The 18,474-nt window shown below is 39.5% G+C and overlaps 1 protein-coding gene across 2 annotated transcripts in view; it reads left to right on the forward strand.

Annotated features, from left to right (window-relative positions):
- The first annotated feature begins 6,766 nt into the window (after nt 1–6,766).
- Nucleotides 6,767–18,474, forward strand: part of B3GNTL1 (UDP-GlcNAc:betaGal beta-1,3-N-acetylglucosaminyltransferase like 1) — a 109,525-nt gene continuing 97,817 nt past the window's right edge. The window contains exons 1-4 of one of the 2 annotated variants that reach the window (XM_065735185.1): nt 6,767–6,785; nt 9,755–9,871; nt 9,997–10,096; nt 14,617–14,681. In XM_065735185.1, coding sequence (XP_065591257.1) covers nt 9,839–9,871; nt 9,997–10,096; nt 14,617–14,681 — 198 coding nt within the window. In that variant the 5' untranslated portion in view covers nt 6,767–6,785; nt 9,755–9,838. Of the gene's footprint in view, nt 6,786–9,754; nt 9,872–9,996; nt 10,097–14,616; nt 14,682–18,474 lie in introns of those variants that run through there. The other variant, XM_065735186.1, reaches the window with a different exon arrangement.

Below are 18,474 nucleotides of genomic sequence, written 5' to 3' on the forward strand. Positions count from 1 at the left end.
AAACAGTTTTGATAGCCAAATTCCATTTGTAGTTCTGTCACAGAAGATGTCATAACCTTATCTAAAAAAAAATTAATACTTTGAAACAACTTTCAGTTTATGCACACAAAATTATTGTGAACCGATAATGTCCTTTAAAAGGATTACTACACAGCCAGATCTGCTGAAGTCTAAAGAGCTGCTGACCTTTCTTTCCTTTCTCACATCTCCCAGTGCTGGCAGCTCCCACAGCCCCCAGTGCTGCACAGGGCCACAGCTTCTTCCCAGCACTCTGAAGCCCGGGAAAAGCCACGAGAGCTGGGGGTGTCCCACTCCCACACTTCCTCCCATTGGGCTCAGTGGCCCAAGAGGAGTGTCACTGCCATGAGCCTTGCACTGATCTCAGCCCGGGCTCTGCCTCCATCCCTCCCCCAGCCCAGCAGCAGTACACTGTTGGAAAAGATAGGAACAAGGCATCACAGACACCCCTTGTACAGCTTGTTGGCCTTTTGCCTTACAGAGCAGGGTGTTCCCCAGGTTAGCACTATATTTATCAGGCTGCTCAAAGACCTCCCTGGCCCTGAGACCAGTTATATTCAGAATATACGAAACACACAGAAATGGGGTGACAGCATTTTAGTGAAAGAGAACAGTTTCCTGTCTTTGTTCTGCTCACATCTGGTCAACTTTCTGACAAGAATTACATCTTTACTACTCCTTTACAGCGCAGAGCCAATACAGCTGTGAGGGCGTGAGCTGCTCACTAAACTAGCCTTTGTATTATCAGCTGAATTATTAACTTCAGTGAAGCTGTAAAATATGTTTTACTGAAGATGCGTGAATGTCAAAGAACTTTGAATTTCATAACACAAGGTGAGTCTGAAGAACTGGCATTTACAGGAACTTGGAAAAGTATTGTTTGCTTGAAAATTAAACAAAACTAGCATGGAATTAGTTGATATAATAAGATACGTATTTTATAGGGCAGTATAAAGATTTAGAAAACCTACTGAAATCTGCTTTTGATGAAGATGTATTACATAAAAGTTGCCATGTCCTCTGGAGCTACACAATTCAATAAGCTTTTCTTCAGAGGCCTTTGGCTAATCCATCATTCATAACATTATTCTTTTCCCTTCCTGTCTGTATGTCATATAAAGATGTGCACCCAATCACTGTCATGTGGATCTCTGCATATTGTACACTTCTCAGTTCCTGCTATGTATACATTCCTTTGTAGGGATATGATTTATTTCTTTAAGCATTTTCCCATCTTAAAATGTCAGATGCTTCCTGTACTTATATATAAAGAAGTTTAACCTCCCAAAGGTATTGAAGTTCAACAAAACTCTCAGTGTGGACAATATGAATTTAGCAAGGAATCCTTGGGAAATATACAGTTCCACCTACTATCCTCAGCTCTCTGGCACAACTGTATTTCATAAGTGCTTCACACTTCAGCCAGCAAGAAGATCAAAGAGAGATACGGCTTTGAAAAACAAAGAACCTAAACTGAACTTTCTAAAGGTTTACTCTTCTTCAAGTGGAAGCTTTGATTCTCAAGGGTTATCAGTTGTGGTGCGCAGGAACTTGTCAAGATTAGGACAATGGGATTTCAAAGCTTACTTGTGTCTATTTTCATTATCTAAATCTTGCTATCTCTTGTAAAAAACATTTCCCCCCAAACAACTTACTTATAAAACTTTTTCGGTAAGTAAGGAAATACCATTATCACTGTACTGGGTTTCACACTGGTTACTAAAAAACAAAACCAAACCGTAATAACCGAGGTGGTTGTACCACAGCCGGTTGCCTACCACTGAGCTCTGTAAAACAGCAAGCTTCACCAGTTGAATGTGAAGATGTTCCTTGCTGGTGGTCAAGAGAGCACATGTTTCGAGGTGTGGACTGGTAGTGAAATGAATGGGAGCCTTCCAGCTCCCCGCTGCAGTACGTAAGTCCAGGACTCTTGTTAACAGAATATTTGTGACATTTGCCAACTCATAAAAACAACCACAGGCTTCTTCAGACTGAGTCATTTGAAAAACAGAAACAATCAATAGCAATATCCTTTATAACGACAGCGAATGTTTCAGAGAGAGAAATGCATCACACATCAGTTCTTCTCTAAAGAGCAACAGCACTTTTCAGAGAGGTAATTCAAATTCAATACATCCAAATTAGAACACGTTTTCTTTCAAGCAATTAACCCTGCAATTCCAGCAGAGCATTTGAAATCTTGAGTACACAGGGAAATTAGCCCAAACAACTCTTAGGTACTGGTCCCCACTAGTAATAAAGAAGGTGAAGGCCAAAGGAAGGCATTAGAAACTCTTGTGCAACTCCCTTAACACAGTGTACATATGTAACTAATTGGAAACCAGTAAACAATTCTGGCATTGAAGCACAAAGCAGATAATCTCACTCACACTACTTCAAGTCATTTTCTTCTCATGTGGCTGCCTGGAATAAAACTGCTAAAACACTGTTTCCCTCATGCAGAAAAAGATCTAGGGGATATAATAGATCACAAGCTGATTAGGAGTCAACAGTGTCAAGCCATTGTGAAAAAGGCAAACACTGCACTAAGCTGTGCAAACAGGAGTATGGCTGCAAGACGTGCAGTAATCCTGCTCTGCTCAGCACTGCCGCAGCCCAGCAGGAGCTCTGGGTGTCCCCTCCCGAGATGCGAAGTGTCCAGAAGAGAGATGAGAATAAACAGAGCTAAAACATCACCAGCGAGGAAAGCCTGAAGGAATCAGACACACACAACCTACAGAAGAAAGTGGGGAGAATGTAACTGATTTGCAAGCACATAAACTGGCTGCAGCCATACTTGTGTCCTGTGTGTGGGGTAGAGGAAGAATGGCCAGTTTGGGATGGAGTGTGCAAGTCCTAGCAGGCAAAGGAGGGGTTAACAGAGGCATTAGTGAGAGCAGCTGAGAAGGCACACAGCTGCAGGGGATAAAAACACTCAGGAGAGGACTATCAGAGACCCTTAAGGAAGGAGGGGGGTCGGTGGCTCTTAGGAGGTAAGGGGTAGATTTTGAGGATGTTTGGCTGTGTCTTCTAGTGTAAGTTGGTTTAAGATATTCTAGTCTTAGCTCTGGCAGGATACTGGCTGCCTTGTTTGTATTGACTGGATGTGTTTCATTATGTATTAGGTGTGCTTTTTAGGCCTCCAAAAAGGTAGGGTAGGGTGCTAAGAGTTTTACTTAAAACAAGCACACAGCTTTATTTATTTATTTATTACATTGTTTTTACATCTGGTCTGAAATGTGGTTGAAGTGGTGAATCCATTCAAGGAGAAGAAATGAAAGATCACTTGGGGGAAGGGAAAAACAGTTAAATCCCTGCTTCAAACAGAGGGTTTAAATGGAGGAACTGTACCACAGGGTCTGTGGTCTTTATTCAGGGGATAGGTATGCCAGCAAGGAGTTTTGTGTTATAAAAGGGAAAACATTAGGCAATAAAGTCAGCTCTAGTGCCAGGGTCTCCTTGCTGGGTGGAAAAGTTGTTAACTCCCTGGACTGTAGGGGACTTTGATATCACAGCAAGATCTAAGGTAGATATAAAGAAATTCTAAGGGTGAAGACAGTAAGGATTGGAAGGAGTAGTCTGAAGATGGTGAGGCGCCTCTGTTATTGGAGTGAGACTTTGAGAACAGGGTGGCATTGGGCAGCGATGACAAAGGTGACCTTTTCTCAGGACAGCAGGACGTCCACAAGGAGCTTCTGAAGTCCCCATTCTCATCCACAGTGTCATGGCAGCTCAAGGAGAGCATTTTTCATTCTGACCCAGATGAAGGAGGGTTAGACACTGAAACAGTGGACTGTTGTTTTGAAAATGGTTTTGTTATGCAAGGATACAAAAAATTCCTTTGAAAATCCAGTAGATAAAGGCTGTCACAGTGAAGTTGGGTGCCTAGGTTGTAGTGATGTCCTACGGAATGGTTTTTGCATGTTTAAAAGTCTAAGAGTCACATGAAACGAAAATCACATTTGAAATAAATGCATTTAAGTTACCCTCTGTGGTCAGCTACAGAACATAACTTAGAAAGCACTTCTGGTGGTTTTGATTTGTTCTCTTTCCTGGGGGGAAGGAAGCAAGGGGCTCTCGCTGTCTCGGTAGGCTGCTTTGTATGGCATTGGTCTGATTGGAACTTTTGTGTAGTTCAGTGTCAGTAAAGCAACACACAACTTTCTTAGATAAAGCAAAGCGTGCAGGCAACATGGACATGCTAGCAGTCCTTGTCGACAGAAAAAGAAACGATTGCATTCAGCAACGCTGTTCACAGAGACATTAAACCCAGGCTGGATGGACAGAAGCTGTGCAGATAATTTGAAATAGATTCCTGGGGTGAATTACCGCTTGGCTGTCTTCCTCACCTCCTCAGTTCTCAGATTGGTGTGCCAACAAACATTTTAAGATAACTCCGCTGTTTGCTCCTTGAGTTGTCTGGCTGCGTTAACAGGCTCTCCAGATAAACATGGCTAATCTCAGGATTTTGCCCAACAAGGATTGCTTTGTGCAAATCTGGACAAATTCTGAATAGGTTGTTGTGCAGGGCCTCGTCCTGCCATCCTTTCTAGTTGTGAGCGCTTGCGGGGGAGTAAGCGGTGGCATGACAGCTCTGCAGAGTACATGATTGACGGTAGTATCATCACTAGTGAAACTGTGTGAATTTTAAGCAAGGAAAGCACCGAACAGGGCTGTCTAAAGCAAGCGATGCGCTAACTGGAAGGGTACAGGGAACAGATATGAGGGAAACGTGGGCGCGCTTATTTGAGTGCTTCTCCCCACACGTCCTGTCAGCCCTGCCAGGGCCGAGCACCCCGAGCCACGCGGGACCGGCCGAGCACCGGCAGCGGGCGGCGATCTTCGGAGGCTTTAATCCCACACAGCGCGCCGGGACTGCCAGCAGCACCGCCCCGCCACGGCGCTTCCGGGCGCTCCGCGACCGCCGCTCCCCGCACACAGCGGCACTGCTGCGGGCGGGAACGGCGAGAGGGAGCGGGGCCCGGGCGGGCGGCAGCGGTTCCTGAAGAGAAAAGGGCGGGCTGGGGGGCGGCGGAGGCGGCCATGGCGGAGGCGGAGAGGGCCGCAGGGAGCAGCCATGGCGCCGTGCAGGTGGTACGTGCGTGGGGGCGGGGCGGGCTGCGGGTGGGAGGAGCGGCGCGCGGGGAGGGCCTGGGGGTGCTGCGGGGACAGATATGTGGTCTTTTTTTTGAGTATTTTTATTTTTTATTGTTATTTTTTATTTGGTCTGAGGCCTGTGGTAGTGTTTGGTTATGCAGAGTTTGATTTTATTATTATTATTTTTTATTTTTTATTTAGTTTCTCTTCAGGTTGTAGAACGGCTCGGTTTGGGTGGAACCTTAGAAATCATCCATTTCCGAGCCCTGCCGCGGGCTGGCTGCACGCAGGGCCCACACGTGTCCTCAGCCACTGCCAGGGATGGGGCACCACAGCTCTGGGTAAAGGATTTGCTCCTCACATCTGACCTAGCTCTCCCCTCTTGTAGTTTAAAGCCGTTCCCCCTTTCCCTACTGCGATCGACCCATGTACAAAGTCGATTTTGCTTCTGCTTACGAGCCCCCTCTGTGTTGGATGGCCACTGTCAGTTCTCCCTTGAGCCTTCTCCAAGCTGAACAAAACCTTTATGCAATGTATACCCATGCCCAGATTTATATGCATACTGCTGATATTTGACAGCAGTTAGGCAGGTAGAAATGAGGAACTTCATAAGGATGCAGATCCCAAGCAGGTGCTCTGAAAAACTGCCTGGGTTCAAGATAACTTATCTGAGATTTGACAGAACTGGTACGTTTTTGCCAATGACCTCACGTTTTTAAATGGTTCGGAACAGTGATTTGTGTGCTTCATTTGAGGGCAACAGTTTCTGACTTCTGCATAATCTTCAGTGTTAAAACGATTGTTTGGATTTATTTTCCACCTTCAGATACGATGGTAGGTAGGAGTCAGTGTGAACTGAAATTTGCTGAAACTGAAAATAGCATTTCACTTCAGAGTTCTTTATTGACTTCAGTAGAGAAGGATGGTGGTAATGCCAGAAAGATGAGATTTCTTGGGCTCTATCTGACACTTTTTATTATTATTTTAAACTCACATTTCTCCGCATCAGTCTTGTGATTGAGATGTTTTTTCTCAGTGTATCTGAGAATGGAAAGGAGGATGTTTTTGTCAAGTAATACACTTGTAGAAGGAAGGGGACTGAACTATCCATTAATCATTTAGCATTGCCATTTTTACCATAGATCAAAACTGATTTAGCAGAGGAGCCAAGAATCATCTAGGCCTTAGCCAGGGCAAAACTACTGTACTAAAAGTGCCTAGAATAGCTCCAGGCTTTATTCTAGATCTTCTGATGTCCAGGGGCAGTCAGTGGTGTCACAACACTCAGATCCAGATCTGGTTCATCAATCTGTATTTTAAGATCTGGATTTTGCTATAAATCAGTCTCAGGTAATGGATAGGATATTCTTGTAATGAGAAAAATACACTAGTTATTTTCAAGTTACGTCCCTGAGTTGGCTTAAGGTTTTTTGAAAGTGCATTATGTGTATTTCTAATTCTCTGTTGTTGTAGTTTTCAAATATAGAAATGGCTGCTGCAAAGAGAACTTGAATAATAATTTGTGCTGTGAGAAGGCAGTGACAAATGGTGCTGAAGTTGATATGTCAGCAGCAACAGAGCTGGTGCTGACCTCGTCTTGGGACAGAACAACTAGTCCAGATCTCACGAGGTTACTGTCAGCTGACTTTTTTTTCTACTAATCTGCACTTGTAAGTGAAACATAGTGCCTTAGCTGAGGTTTATTCCTCTTTAAATAAGGCAAGGAGATTGGTGTGTTCTGGCCACACAGTGATAGAGGCCAGTTTTCAGATACTCAGCTGAGAGTAAGTGCCAACTCCAACTTCTAAACCAGGCTGCACGTGTAGGAGTGAACTGGAGAGCAATGAAGGTTTCAGTCTGTGTTGTTTTTTTTCTTTGACTTAAGAACAACAAAAGAACATAGATGCAGAAAAGCAGTGTGCTGGTACTGAATGACAGAACCCAAGGAATTGCTTTCATGTACTGCGTTAGCAGTTCTCTGGTATTTCGATCATGTTGCTGTGTACAGCTATTAGTTTTTTCATGTTTTATGCAGAAGAGTCAGCAGCAATTCAGCTCTGTACCCTGTTTTGACAGGCATCTAGCTTTTTGTGATGATAATCTTGCAAGTAGAATTTGTTCACTGTGATGTGTTCAAGAACGTGCTCATGTGTTCCGAGTCACTGTGCTGAGATCAGAGTACCTTAGTGACACCAGGCATTTCTGGAATACTTTCTTGGTGCTGCTGTTAAGTACTGCTTTTGATCTCTTCTGTTCAAGCTGAAAGAAAGATGCAGAAGAGCTCTTGGAGTGGGTCCAAAGGAGGACCACTAGGATGAGCAGAGGGCTGCAGCTCCTCTCCTATGAGGAAAGGTTGAGGGAACTGGGCTTGTTCATCCTGGAGAAGGCTCTGAGAGACCTCACTGTGGCCTTCCAATACTTGGAGGGTGCATATAAACAGGAGGGGGAACAACTCTTTACACGGGTGGATAGTGATAGGACAAGGGGGAATGGTTTTAAACTAAGACAGGGCAGATTTAGGTTAGATATTAGGAGGAAGTTTTTCACTCAGAGGGTGGTGATGCACTGGAACAGGTTGCCCAGAGAGGTTGTGGATGCCCCATCCCTGGAGGCACTCAAAGCAGGGCTGGATGTGGCTCTGGGCAGCCTGCTCTTGTGATTGGTGACCCACCCAGGGCAGGGGGTTGAAACTCGATGATCTTTGAGGTCCTTTTCAAGCCAGGCCATTCTGTGACTCTATGATTCTATGAAGCTAAGCAGAAAAGTTCTAACATGATAATTTGTGCTGCTAAAAGTAACTGCTAATTTGTCCTGAGTAAAACCAGGAGGTCACTATGAAAGAAAGCTTGTAAATAAATTGCATTTTCACTGTTTTCAAGCCAATATCAATCTAGTTGTGGCGCAATGGTCGAAATTTTACTGAGTTAATTAGGAAAAAAGGATGAAGAGTCTTTGATATGTCAATCTCAGACAGAGTTCTGAAATAACCTTTTTTTTCCAAACGTTGTAACTCTTCTGTATTCAATTTTACTTCTCCTTCTCCTTCTTCCACTTCTTTGTCTCTTTACAACAGAGGTCAAACAATTGCTTTGCTTATACACTTTAGGTAGCTTTTCCTCTCCTTAAATCTCCCTTTTTCCTGTTACAGCATCCTGCCAAAAATCAGGTTTTAAACTGCTGCAGGTTTTCTTTATTTTGCTGTGTTTTTTTTTTTTTAATTAATTCTCGGGCTAGGTAATATATGAATATCTGAATGTACTTGCATCCTACTCTGTAAAAGAAACAAAAAAACCCCTCAACAAAACAAAATTTGTGCAAAACGTATCTGTGTCCTGATACATTTGCATGTGTTTCCACAGTGTACAGGTATTCCTATGTACTCCAAATCTTTAACAAGTCTGTTTAGGTACATTTAAGGGGAAGTGGACTGAAGTGCCAGGGAGCTTTAGGTTGGATATAAGGAAAAACTTCTATACAGAAAGGGTTGTTAAGCACTGGAGTAGGCTCCCAGGGCAGTGGATGAGTCACCACCCCTGAATGTGTTTAAAATGTGTTTGGTTGTGGTGCTCAATTTAGCGGTGGGTTGTTAGTTAGGGTAGTATGGTTAGGTTGTGGTTGGACTGATGGTCTTGAAGGTCTTTTCTAACCTGAGCAATTCAGTTCTACTCTTCTAGTTTTCTAAGATTTTCATGTGCTCACAGTAGGAACTAATCCTCTCTTCCTTCGCTTCCTTCAAACTTCGCACCTCGTGATAAGGTGTTTGAGTTCTGTTTCTAGGAACTTCTTAAAATGTCCCACGAGGTTTTTTACAAGTTACTTATGCCCTATGCCTTAAGTTCCCCATCTATGTTAAGCTGCCTTAACAGGTATGGGTTTGGACTCTCCCTTTACAAACATAGCTGGTGTATTGTTACTGAGATTAGTTTCTTAGGGCTTGCATGCTGTGAATGTAAGATATTGGATTTTGAGATATAGGAACATTTTGGGGGGTTAAAAATGAGAATGAGTACTGTGACAGAGGAATCACTCATCTGTGATTTCTAACCAATTTTAAAGTATTTCAGAGAAGTTTTCATGTTTCATGAGTGTGTGGTTGAAACAACAGAGGCTGTAAGAGGAAAACTTGTGGTTGAAATGGTAGACTAAGGAACTAGGTCATAAGTCATCTTCTAGTGTGCATGATAACAGTTTTAGATAGAGCCATTTAAAAAATCTTGGCTAGAGCCCAAGGATACAGGTTTCACGTGTAAGCATCTCCAATGAGGCAGTAAGCTTAATGGAAAATTGATGAGAATTGACTGAAGACAGAACTCAAGAGTGTCTTATGAAATGCAGGGATACTACAAACAAATTAGTGTGGTGCTATAGGTGTTTTGTTAGCATTTTTGGTTCAGCAGTCTCTGTTGTTTCCATGGAGATTTACAAAAGCCATCTTGGAGAACTCAAAAAATCTTAAGTTTGATAGACATGAAGGTAAAACATATATATATATATGTACTGAAAACAAAGATACTTAGCCTACTTCTTTACTCTTTAGATGCTCTTAGTTTCAGAACGATCCGGCATTTTCTGTTTATTTTCTTCTACTGTAGATAAAAAAATTGTACTTACTAACATTTTGTGTTTTCTTTTTTTGTAGTCAATCATTGTGCCTGTTCACAATAGTGAACGCTGGCTAGATGAATGCTTAAGGTCAGTCTGGGAACAGGATTTTAAACAAACCATGGAGTTGTCGATTTTTAATGATGCCAGCAAGGTATGTCTCAGACCCTATTTAAAATAGTAAGTCAGTGTTGTCTGTGATAGGAGTTTTTATTCTGGATTGTGGCTGGTTCACCACACAAGTTAGAATAGCTCTGTCTTTGTCATCATTTTTTCTAGGATGGTTCAGCTGAAATCATTGCAAAATGGAAGATTAAATTGGAAGATGCTGGTATTCCAGTAATCGTTGGTAGTAACGATTCAGCTCAGCCTCGAGGAGGTATGTTGTATAACAGAGGCTTCTTTAAATGATCTGTTTTTAAGAGCTAGGTTGTTATGGCTAACATCCGTTTTTTGACTTTGAAAAGTATCTTAGTTGCCTGGTTGCACTGTGACGGGGTATAAAACACCACATTTCTTTGCAGATTTCCATATTCAAAACCTCATTCTAATTTAGAATTTGGCCCCGTTCTTTTTGGCTTTGTAGGGTTTGTTTATATGTCCAGGAAAGAAGAACTTGGCTTGATACTTGTGCTCTACTCAGCAGAAGAATTTTGTTTAATTGTAGTGTACACAATGTTGTTAATGCTTTCAGTTTTACTGTGGCTTTCTGATATCTGATTTATCTTCAAATGATGTGTTTTAAGAAAGAAGAAAGACAAGACTTCTTACATTATCATTTGAAAAGTAAATGTATATTCTCCAGTATTGTAGAACTGACCCTAAAAATGTAAAATAAAGGTCCCCAAGAGCACAGTTATGTGAAAAAGTTTCTTTTCTTTCTGAATCAATTCTGGCTCCTTACCACTTCAACAATTTTCCCCTTTTCTAAGTTATATGTCCATCATTACATGCAAGGCAATTTAATTACAAGCTGTAGATGCCTTTCCTTCATTCATGTTACATATCATGAACAATGCAGGCTTCTTACTGTTGCCATTGCAGAACTGCAGATTTAAAACGGTGAAATTTGTGATCCAAGCCAATTCTGGAGTTTTGCAATTGGCTTGTAAATAACTATCAAGCTGAATTGTGAAGTACTCTGCTGTAGAATGAGCATGGAGATGGTGGGATATGAACTGTAAAACTTCTGTATTTCTAATTTTAAATCTCACTCTCCTTTTGTTAGAATTGGAAGATAAGCTGGCAGTTGCTTTTATTAAAGGGGCAGAGAGCCAAGGGGAAATAGAATAAAATGCATTTTTAATATAATTTTGATTAAATCAACACAGACCTTAAAAAATGTTTTAATATGGGAGCTACAGTCCCTCTCTAAAATTCCTTAGTATTACATGAAGGGCTGGAGCAATGTGTTTAGTAAGTTTGCACCATGATTCCTTATTGATTTACATGCTAATGTAGATAGCATTTAGCTACTGGAGGAGACAGCAAACAGATCTTGTTATTGGTTGTTTAGACTTGGATAAGCTTGCAAAATATAATAAATGCATACTTCTCATTGATGAAACTGGTGTTTGACAGGCATTAAAGTTAGAAATCACTTCTGTATTCTGAAGAACAACAGAACAAAGCAAGCAGAAAACTATGCTCACATTTTGTACAGGAGCTGTATAAATTTTCTATCATTCTAGATTTTGTGACAGTGAGTAGACAGAAATTAATATAAAACTTCATCCAAATTTGTGTCTTTCAAGAAATCTCACCCAAGAGACATGTTTTGGACACACTGTAACACCAGATCTGGTGAGTTTCTGATGGTTAAGGAAATGTCCTGTTTGTAACTGAACAGAAACCTACACTTAGCATACATCAGTCAAATGGATTTTACTATGGGAAGGCCTGGTTTCAGAAGGCTTAATTTTCATCCTCTTGTTGAAACAAAATGAATACAAGTTGCAGGCAAATTCAGCTCATAAACTTGGTGAAGTCCCATGACTTTAATGACCATTTATTTAATTTCATTTGACTGTAGAATTCTTTAAAGCTGTTTCTGACAATTGTTTTTAAAAAGGTAACAACAAGCTTATCAGTACTGAAGTGCAGCAACATAACCAACTATAGAAAGTTTTATAGTATACTTCAGTCACTGCGTAATATCTCTAATATGTCTTCTGATCTGTCTTCTTCCAAATCTTCTCTGAGTAGCTGGTGATCTAGAGAGCTAAAACAGGTTGTGTTTTTTTGTTTGTTTGTTTGTTTTTGGTTTTTTTTCCAACCGAAAAGTCGAAGAATAATACAGGAGGAGTCTGTTAATTATGGTACTTTAAGCTGGTAGCAGTGTTTGTTAAATATATTCCCTTTCAATAAAACATTTTATATATATAGTCTTGTTACAAATGATCTGTTTTATTAGAAATGTGTGTAAACTAGTTTACAGTTTGCAAGGTGCAATATTTTGACAATAATTTATGGTAATACTCTGAAGTCTGTTCACCTTTGCACTCCAGAAAACTGGAACTAAGTTGAAGTTGTGATCTGCAATGACTCGTGCCATTAAAGAGAGATGTCAGATTAATTTTCATTTTAACATGTATTTGCCAGTGTTAGGACAGCTAACTGAACACATCTTTAAGCACTTGTTGGGTGGGGGAAGGGCACAGCTGTGAGCATTGCCTTAAATGATAGTATGAAATGTTTTGTTTTTCTTATTAAAAAACAAAACAAACAAACAAAAAAACTCCCCCACCACCAAGGTTTTTCATGTGGAAGTCAACCTCAGGTCACCATTAGAATGAGGACATCTTTTCTTCTTGGTTGTTAGATTTTAGGAGCAGGTTCAAATCCATAGTATTTGTTTGCTTTCAGTGATTTACTTTTATTATGTTAAGGACTAGTTACAACTGTAAGGAGTCTTTCCTTTAATAGAAGATGCTTTACTACAGAAACAATGTACTAGTCAGGCTTCACATCTTCAACTATTTACACAAGATTAGGATTTATTTCTGATTCTTTTCGAACATGTAAAAGAAAAGGGGGGACCTAGAAAAAAAGAAAGGGTCACTTGCCTAAAAAAAGGAAACCTTTTTCTTTCCAAGAGTAAGGAATGTTAATATCTCACTGAGGCTTAAGTTTTTACGGTTGTAACCATGGTAACAGGCTCTTTTCACCAAGTAAGCAGGCCTTACAAAACTCAGAGACCTGGCACAAACATTTGATTTTCTTCAGTAGAGTAATATTAAAGAAATTCTTTTACTCACGACAAACATAGGGTTCGTTGTGGAGAAAACTTTTTAATATCTAATTTCTTCTACAGGGAGCTATACTACTTCTTTTAACAATTTTTAAAATATGCATGTTTTCCTCTCCTTGCCCTAAAAGTTACTAGCTAGCATAGAAAAGCTTTAGGATGATTTCTATCTTCTTCTTAATAACTAAGTATTTTTCAACTTTTTCTCATAACATGTATTCAACACTTCGTTATTTTATTTGAAGCATTTCGTCTGAAACAAGATCTGAGGTTCTCATAGTAATACAGTTGTCATCTTGGAGTTGCCTTTGAGTCTGCTTCATTTCTTTCGTTATTGATTCAGAGCAATTCATTAGTTTATCTTGAAGACTGTTGAAATATTGGGGTATTTTGAAATGCAGGATGGAAATGTAAATACAAGCTGTTTTACAGCCATTAATGGTATATCTGAGTATTGATTGATGTTGAGCAAATTTAGTTATATTCTGTACTTTTTCATCTCCCTTTAGTGAGAACCTCTGCAGTATTAGGGTTTCACTTGTTTGGCATGTTCAGACCTGCTAACTTGCATCAATTGTTTCCTGCTAAAACTGCTCGTGCCAGGGTTCAGCTCTGCTGTTGTGCTAGGTACTGACTTTGCCAGCTGCTTTTATACTGCCAAAAGAAAAGAGAATGGGAGTAACAGTATATGAGAGTAAGTATTCATACATGTATATAAGATGTTGTTTCTAAACACACTGTAAGATAATAAGTCCAAGAAACCTGTGGAGAAATTAAGGTGACACAAAGGCTCTCCACAAGGTGAGGATTAAAATAATCAGAGTGCTTAAGAGTAAAGCAAATATAAGGAGGAGCCTTTATCAGTACTATTGTGTTGGCAGTTGATATAATGTTCTTTTGAAGCATTAAGCAATGCAGTAATAAGGCTTTTTCTTGGTTAACTCAGCGAAATAGCCAAGGAGCTTGTGAATTAAGTTGACTGAGCCTTTGAGCCCGGCTGAATCTGTTTCCCAAGCAAATTTGAAGCTGTATCGTACAATTTACAGAAGATTGATTCTTTTTCAAATGCAAAATTGGGCGTTTTAGGAATAATGATATTTAAAATTACCCTACTTCGAGTAATGGTGAGACTTTCTAGCTTTATCTTTCTAGTTTTCCCATTAAAGAATTTAAAAACACACTCACTACAGTATTACGTTATCTTCAAGTTTTTTTTTGTATTTGCATACTTTCTATGTATCAAACAACATGGAACAGAACTTTATCTTCTATTTGTTACAGACAGATTTGAATACGTGTACATCTAGCCATCTCTTTCAGCATCTGAAGTACTGAGTATGAGGAGTAGGTAGCTGGACTCATCAACATAAATATTATGTGCTATATATTTTGGGAGGGGTAGCATAAGTCTAATTCCACTTAGTGTTTTTAACGCGTATAGTTGATAACCACACAGAGCAGTACTGAACTGAGTCTGTATTTAGCTGTTCAAAAGTGACCTGATTTTAACATGGGGAAAAAAATCATATTTTTCCTAATACTGTTTTGTTTTGTTTTCTTTAATTTGTTCTGAACTAATTTAATAGTAATTAAAAAATAAAAATCAAAAAATCAAAAACTACCAGATGATTTTATATTTATTTTCTCAACAGTTGGATTTGCTAAAAACCAAGCAATAATACAGAGCTCAGGAACCTATCTCTGCTTTCTGGATTCAGTAAGTTAATGCATTTCATTTAATTCTATTTTGTCAATAATATTCTTTTATTCTTTTTAGTGTGGTGGTTGATTTGCCATAAATACAAGCTCTTTAAAGGTGTTGGGTGTTAAAAATACTAATAGCACTACAGTTGGCTTCCAAATGCAGAAAGCCCACAGCCATATATCACTGTCTGATTCTATGGGATCTCACAAGAAGTTGTGAGCAGTTGTGTAAAGTTGCTGTTAAGGTGCTTTTAGGATTTTCGCTTTCCCATGTGCTTTAGAAAATGGTATAGATGAGAAACTAAGAGCTAATCTGCTGGGTTTTGATGCAGAATCGGAGACGCCTTGCCTCCCATCTTGAATATATTTTTTTCCTGTCCTTTGTTGGACTCCTTCAGTGAACCCATTCAGCTCTCTCACCTGCAGATAACTATCTGACTTTATGCAGTATAATATGCAGTGAAGGGTTTCACAAATATGCATAGCTGATCTGAGGAACGGTGCTGTGTGGCTAGGATCGGGCAAGAAGAGCAAGACCTTTAAGGCTCACTGATCTTATGTAATTTCACCTGAAGATTAATTCTTTCCTCTGAATTGACTGTGGCTTAGGAGGAAATGACTGCTGGAAGTGTAGGTTTTCAGATAGTCTACAAGTTAACATTATGATTGACTTTGCCCATTAGAAAATGTTATGATCTTTTTCATGAGAGCAGGGATGCAAATTCTACAATCTTGTAACCACACAGGTTTTAGTTTGCGTGCTCTTCCAGTTTACAGGCTCTGTTTGTTGTACCAGCTGGGTAGAAAGGCATTTTTGATTGTTGAAATTTTGTGAATTAATCAGTGTACAACTACAAGATATGGATAATCACTCGTGTTTCTTTTGACTCAGTTTGATGAAGGAGAAGTTTATTGTCTTACTTTTCAAGAAATTGAGCTTTGCTGTTGCCTTTCCTCACCTGTATTTCTTTTATTAAACTATTACTACATTTAGCTACTCAGTTTTCTTTTTTTTAAGTGTTTATTTGAATTTATCCTGGTTTCCCATCCGTAGTTTTTTTTACAGAGTGTATTTAACATTCTGTACCAGTTTATGAAGAGTTAAGCTTTGAAATGCAGTATCTATTACATATTGTATGTCAGAAAACAAAATGTGAGCATTCATTGAACACACGGAACTCACAATCACACAGAAAAATGGATGGGTGTTTGGATAGGTCTGGCTCATGCACATCAAAGATGAGTGCTTCATTTTCAGCACTGTCCGTGTCTGTTTCGTGAACAAATTATTTTGAGGAAATATATCAGTGGATTTCATGCTCATGTTTTTGATTACCTGATTCTTCAAATGGTAACAGTGTCTGGGTATTATAAATTATGCCATGGAGTATTTTGAGCAATAGCAGGTTTGTTAATATGAATAAACTTGAGATCCATTTCTTTTTGTTTTGCTTCAAGTAGGCACAGTTCCCACTGCCAGTTTAATTTGTGTGTACGGTTCCATGGATTTAACTTCCCTGTGTTGTGTGTTGCTGAGGCTATTTTATGTGTAATATGAGAAAAAAATGGACCTTAACTATGATTTACAAAGTTCAGGCACTCTGGGTTTGGGCACAGACCACATTGCATGGAGCATTATCGGAAGTACCCAGGATGAGTTACGTACATATTTATGTTGACTGAAGTTAGATGGAGTTGGCATATGTGCCAGCAGGAAATTGGCAGACTGTTTTCTTGTCCCATGGAGCTTTTTGTCTTCTGTCTCAAAATTGTGTAAAATAATTTACAGAGATAATTTTTTCATTCTTCTTTCTTTTCAATAGAAAAGACAGATGTAGTTGTTTGCAAATCCGAGTAGTAAGCTACAAAATGGAATTCTTTAAAAGATTTTTATAAATCTCTTCAGATTTCTTAATTTATTTGCCTTGTGGTGTTTGCACAGTATGTACCTTTGTGCTGTGCATTTTTCTCTACTTGCTGACTAGCTGTGCAGGGCAAGAATCTATTACAAATATTATCAAATGCAATCAGTGGTGGTTTTGAATTTCTGCAAGATTATTAGTAGTATGTGCTTGTTTCATATAATTAGGACTTACTTAATGTGATCTGATTGAGAACTTTATGAATTCCAGTGGCAAACATAGGAAAAGGTAGCAAGACTTTGTGTGACATGTTTCTGTAACTGCTGTTGAGCCAGAGGCTTCAAAATAAAAGTCCTTCTGAACTACCAGAAGCCTAATTTTGGTACAGAGAAGTAATAAACAATTGCCTTCAGTGTATTTTTACTGTCTTCCCTTGTTGCAACCATTGTTTGCTGAAAACAGGTCAGAGGAAATAAAATTAATGTGGAAACTGCTACACATCTGCAAATTGCTCAATATTTTGACCATGGTCAGAAAATGTTGTGATAATAGCCGAAACACAGATGTTGCCAGCTGTTTAATAGCTCTGCTTCTACACGCCACCTACCTTCTTCATTTCAGTTACCAGTCCAGTGTCAGGCTCCACAGGAAGGAATGTTGACATCAGCCCTTTGGAACGTGCAGCAGTAACGCCGAAGAGTTGACCCTGAGATGCAGCAATAATTGCAGGCTTGCAGTAGGTGAATGTGGAAAGAAACGGGCTGTATAATAGCCTGTATACATTTCATATAGGTGGAGAAAAATATTGTGGCTCCTTGTGCATTCATTTCACTTATGCATCTTTTGGAGTACTGGCTCCAGGGAGACGGCTTCGCTTGCCGTTCCAGCTGGAGTCAAGCTGCCTGTGTTATGTCTCTCAACACAGATTTGTGAGGACAACAAATTGGGAAGAAATGTGGGGGGAAAAAAGGGTTACAGAGCTCAGAACTGTCAGAATTTGATCAGCCTATTCTAGTATGAAGTGGCAGCTGTTTGACTAATAGCTATTATGGAGTTTTGTTGCTGTAGCTGTTGTTACAGATTTCACTTTGAAACCACTGAGGCCTTTTTTCCCACCAGCAAATTAGAAAATGTGAAGATACTTAACAAACTGCTCTGATTGTAGTCTCAGAAAATCTTGGTCATTATGACAATAGAATTCACTAATTATGCTAATATATTTCACAGTTACTTTTCCTCCTCTTCAAATTATCTGTGGCTACTTTATCTACCAGTTGCATTTTATCATGATACTAGTTTGTCAGCTCTCTGTGGTGGTTACAGTCTTTGCTAGAAACATTCAGTATTTTTTGGCACAGCAGGAGGGTTATACTAAAAATTCCTACATTTGAAGCTGTGTGTTCACTGACACTCAAATGTACCTATACTTGTATAGAAACATATTTATTTAAAAGGAGCATACTTTTACTAGATCCTAAGACATGTTTCTATCTTCCCATTATTTCATGTTTCATCATTGTTGGAAGATTTTTTATTTTTAAAGAAGAAATCTAATCATATATTTTTGTTTGACCTGTGCTGTTTCTTGCCTACTCATTTAATTTGAGTCCTCATGGAATATTTAAATCAATTTCATACTGACAAAATGTGTGTCAGTCAGGTGTCCAAAGTCACCAAATACATCCTCCCATTTAGGCCTTTTAGTTGCTAGAGCCAAGAAGAAAAGGGTGCATCATAAATTCAGTTTCTTAAACTTGCACTTCCTTTGTTGTTGTTTTCTTTCTCAATTTAATTCAGAATCCAAAAAGTGGTTCTTTTTTTTTTTCCCCCATCATCTTGCAAGTACTGACAGGTAGTTAGGATGTGTTCTGCTCAGGTATAGATATGCACAATGGCTATTAAAGTGCATGATTTTAATGTTTTTAATAACATGGGGCTGCTTTT

This window comes from Cyrtonyx montezumae, unplaced genomic scaffold (genome assembly GCF_038088225.1).
Source record: "Cyrtonyx montezumae isolate F1298 unplaced genomic scaffold, pur_monq_1.0 scaffold_19, whole genome shotgun sequence".
Taxonomy (NCBI): Eukaryota; Metazoa; Chordata; class Aves; order Galliformes; family Odontophoridae; genus Cyrtonyx; species Cyrtonyx montezumae.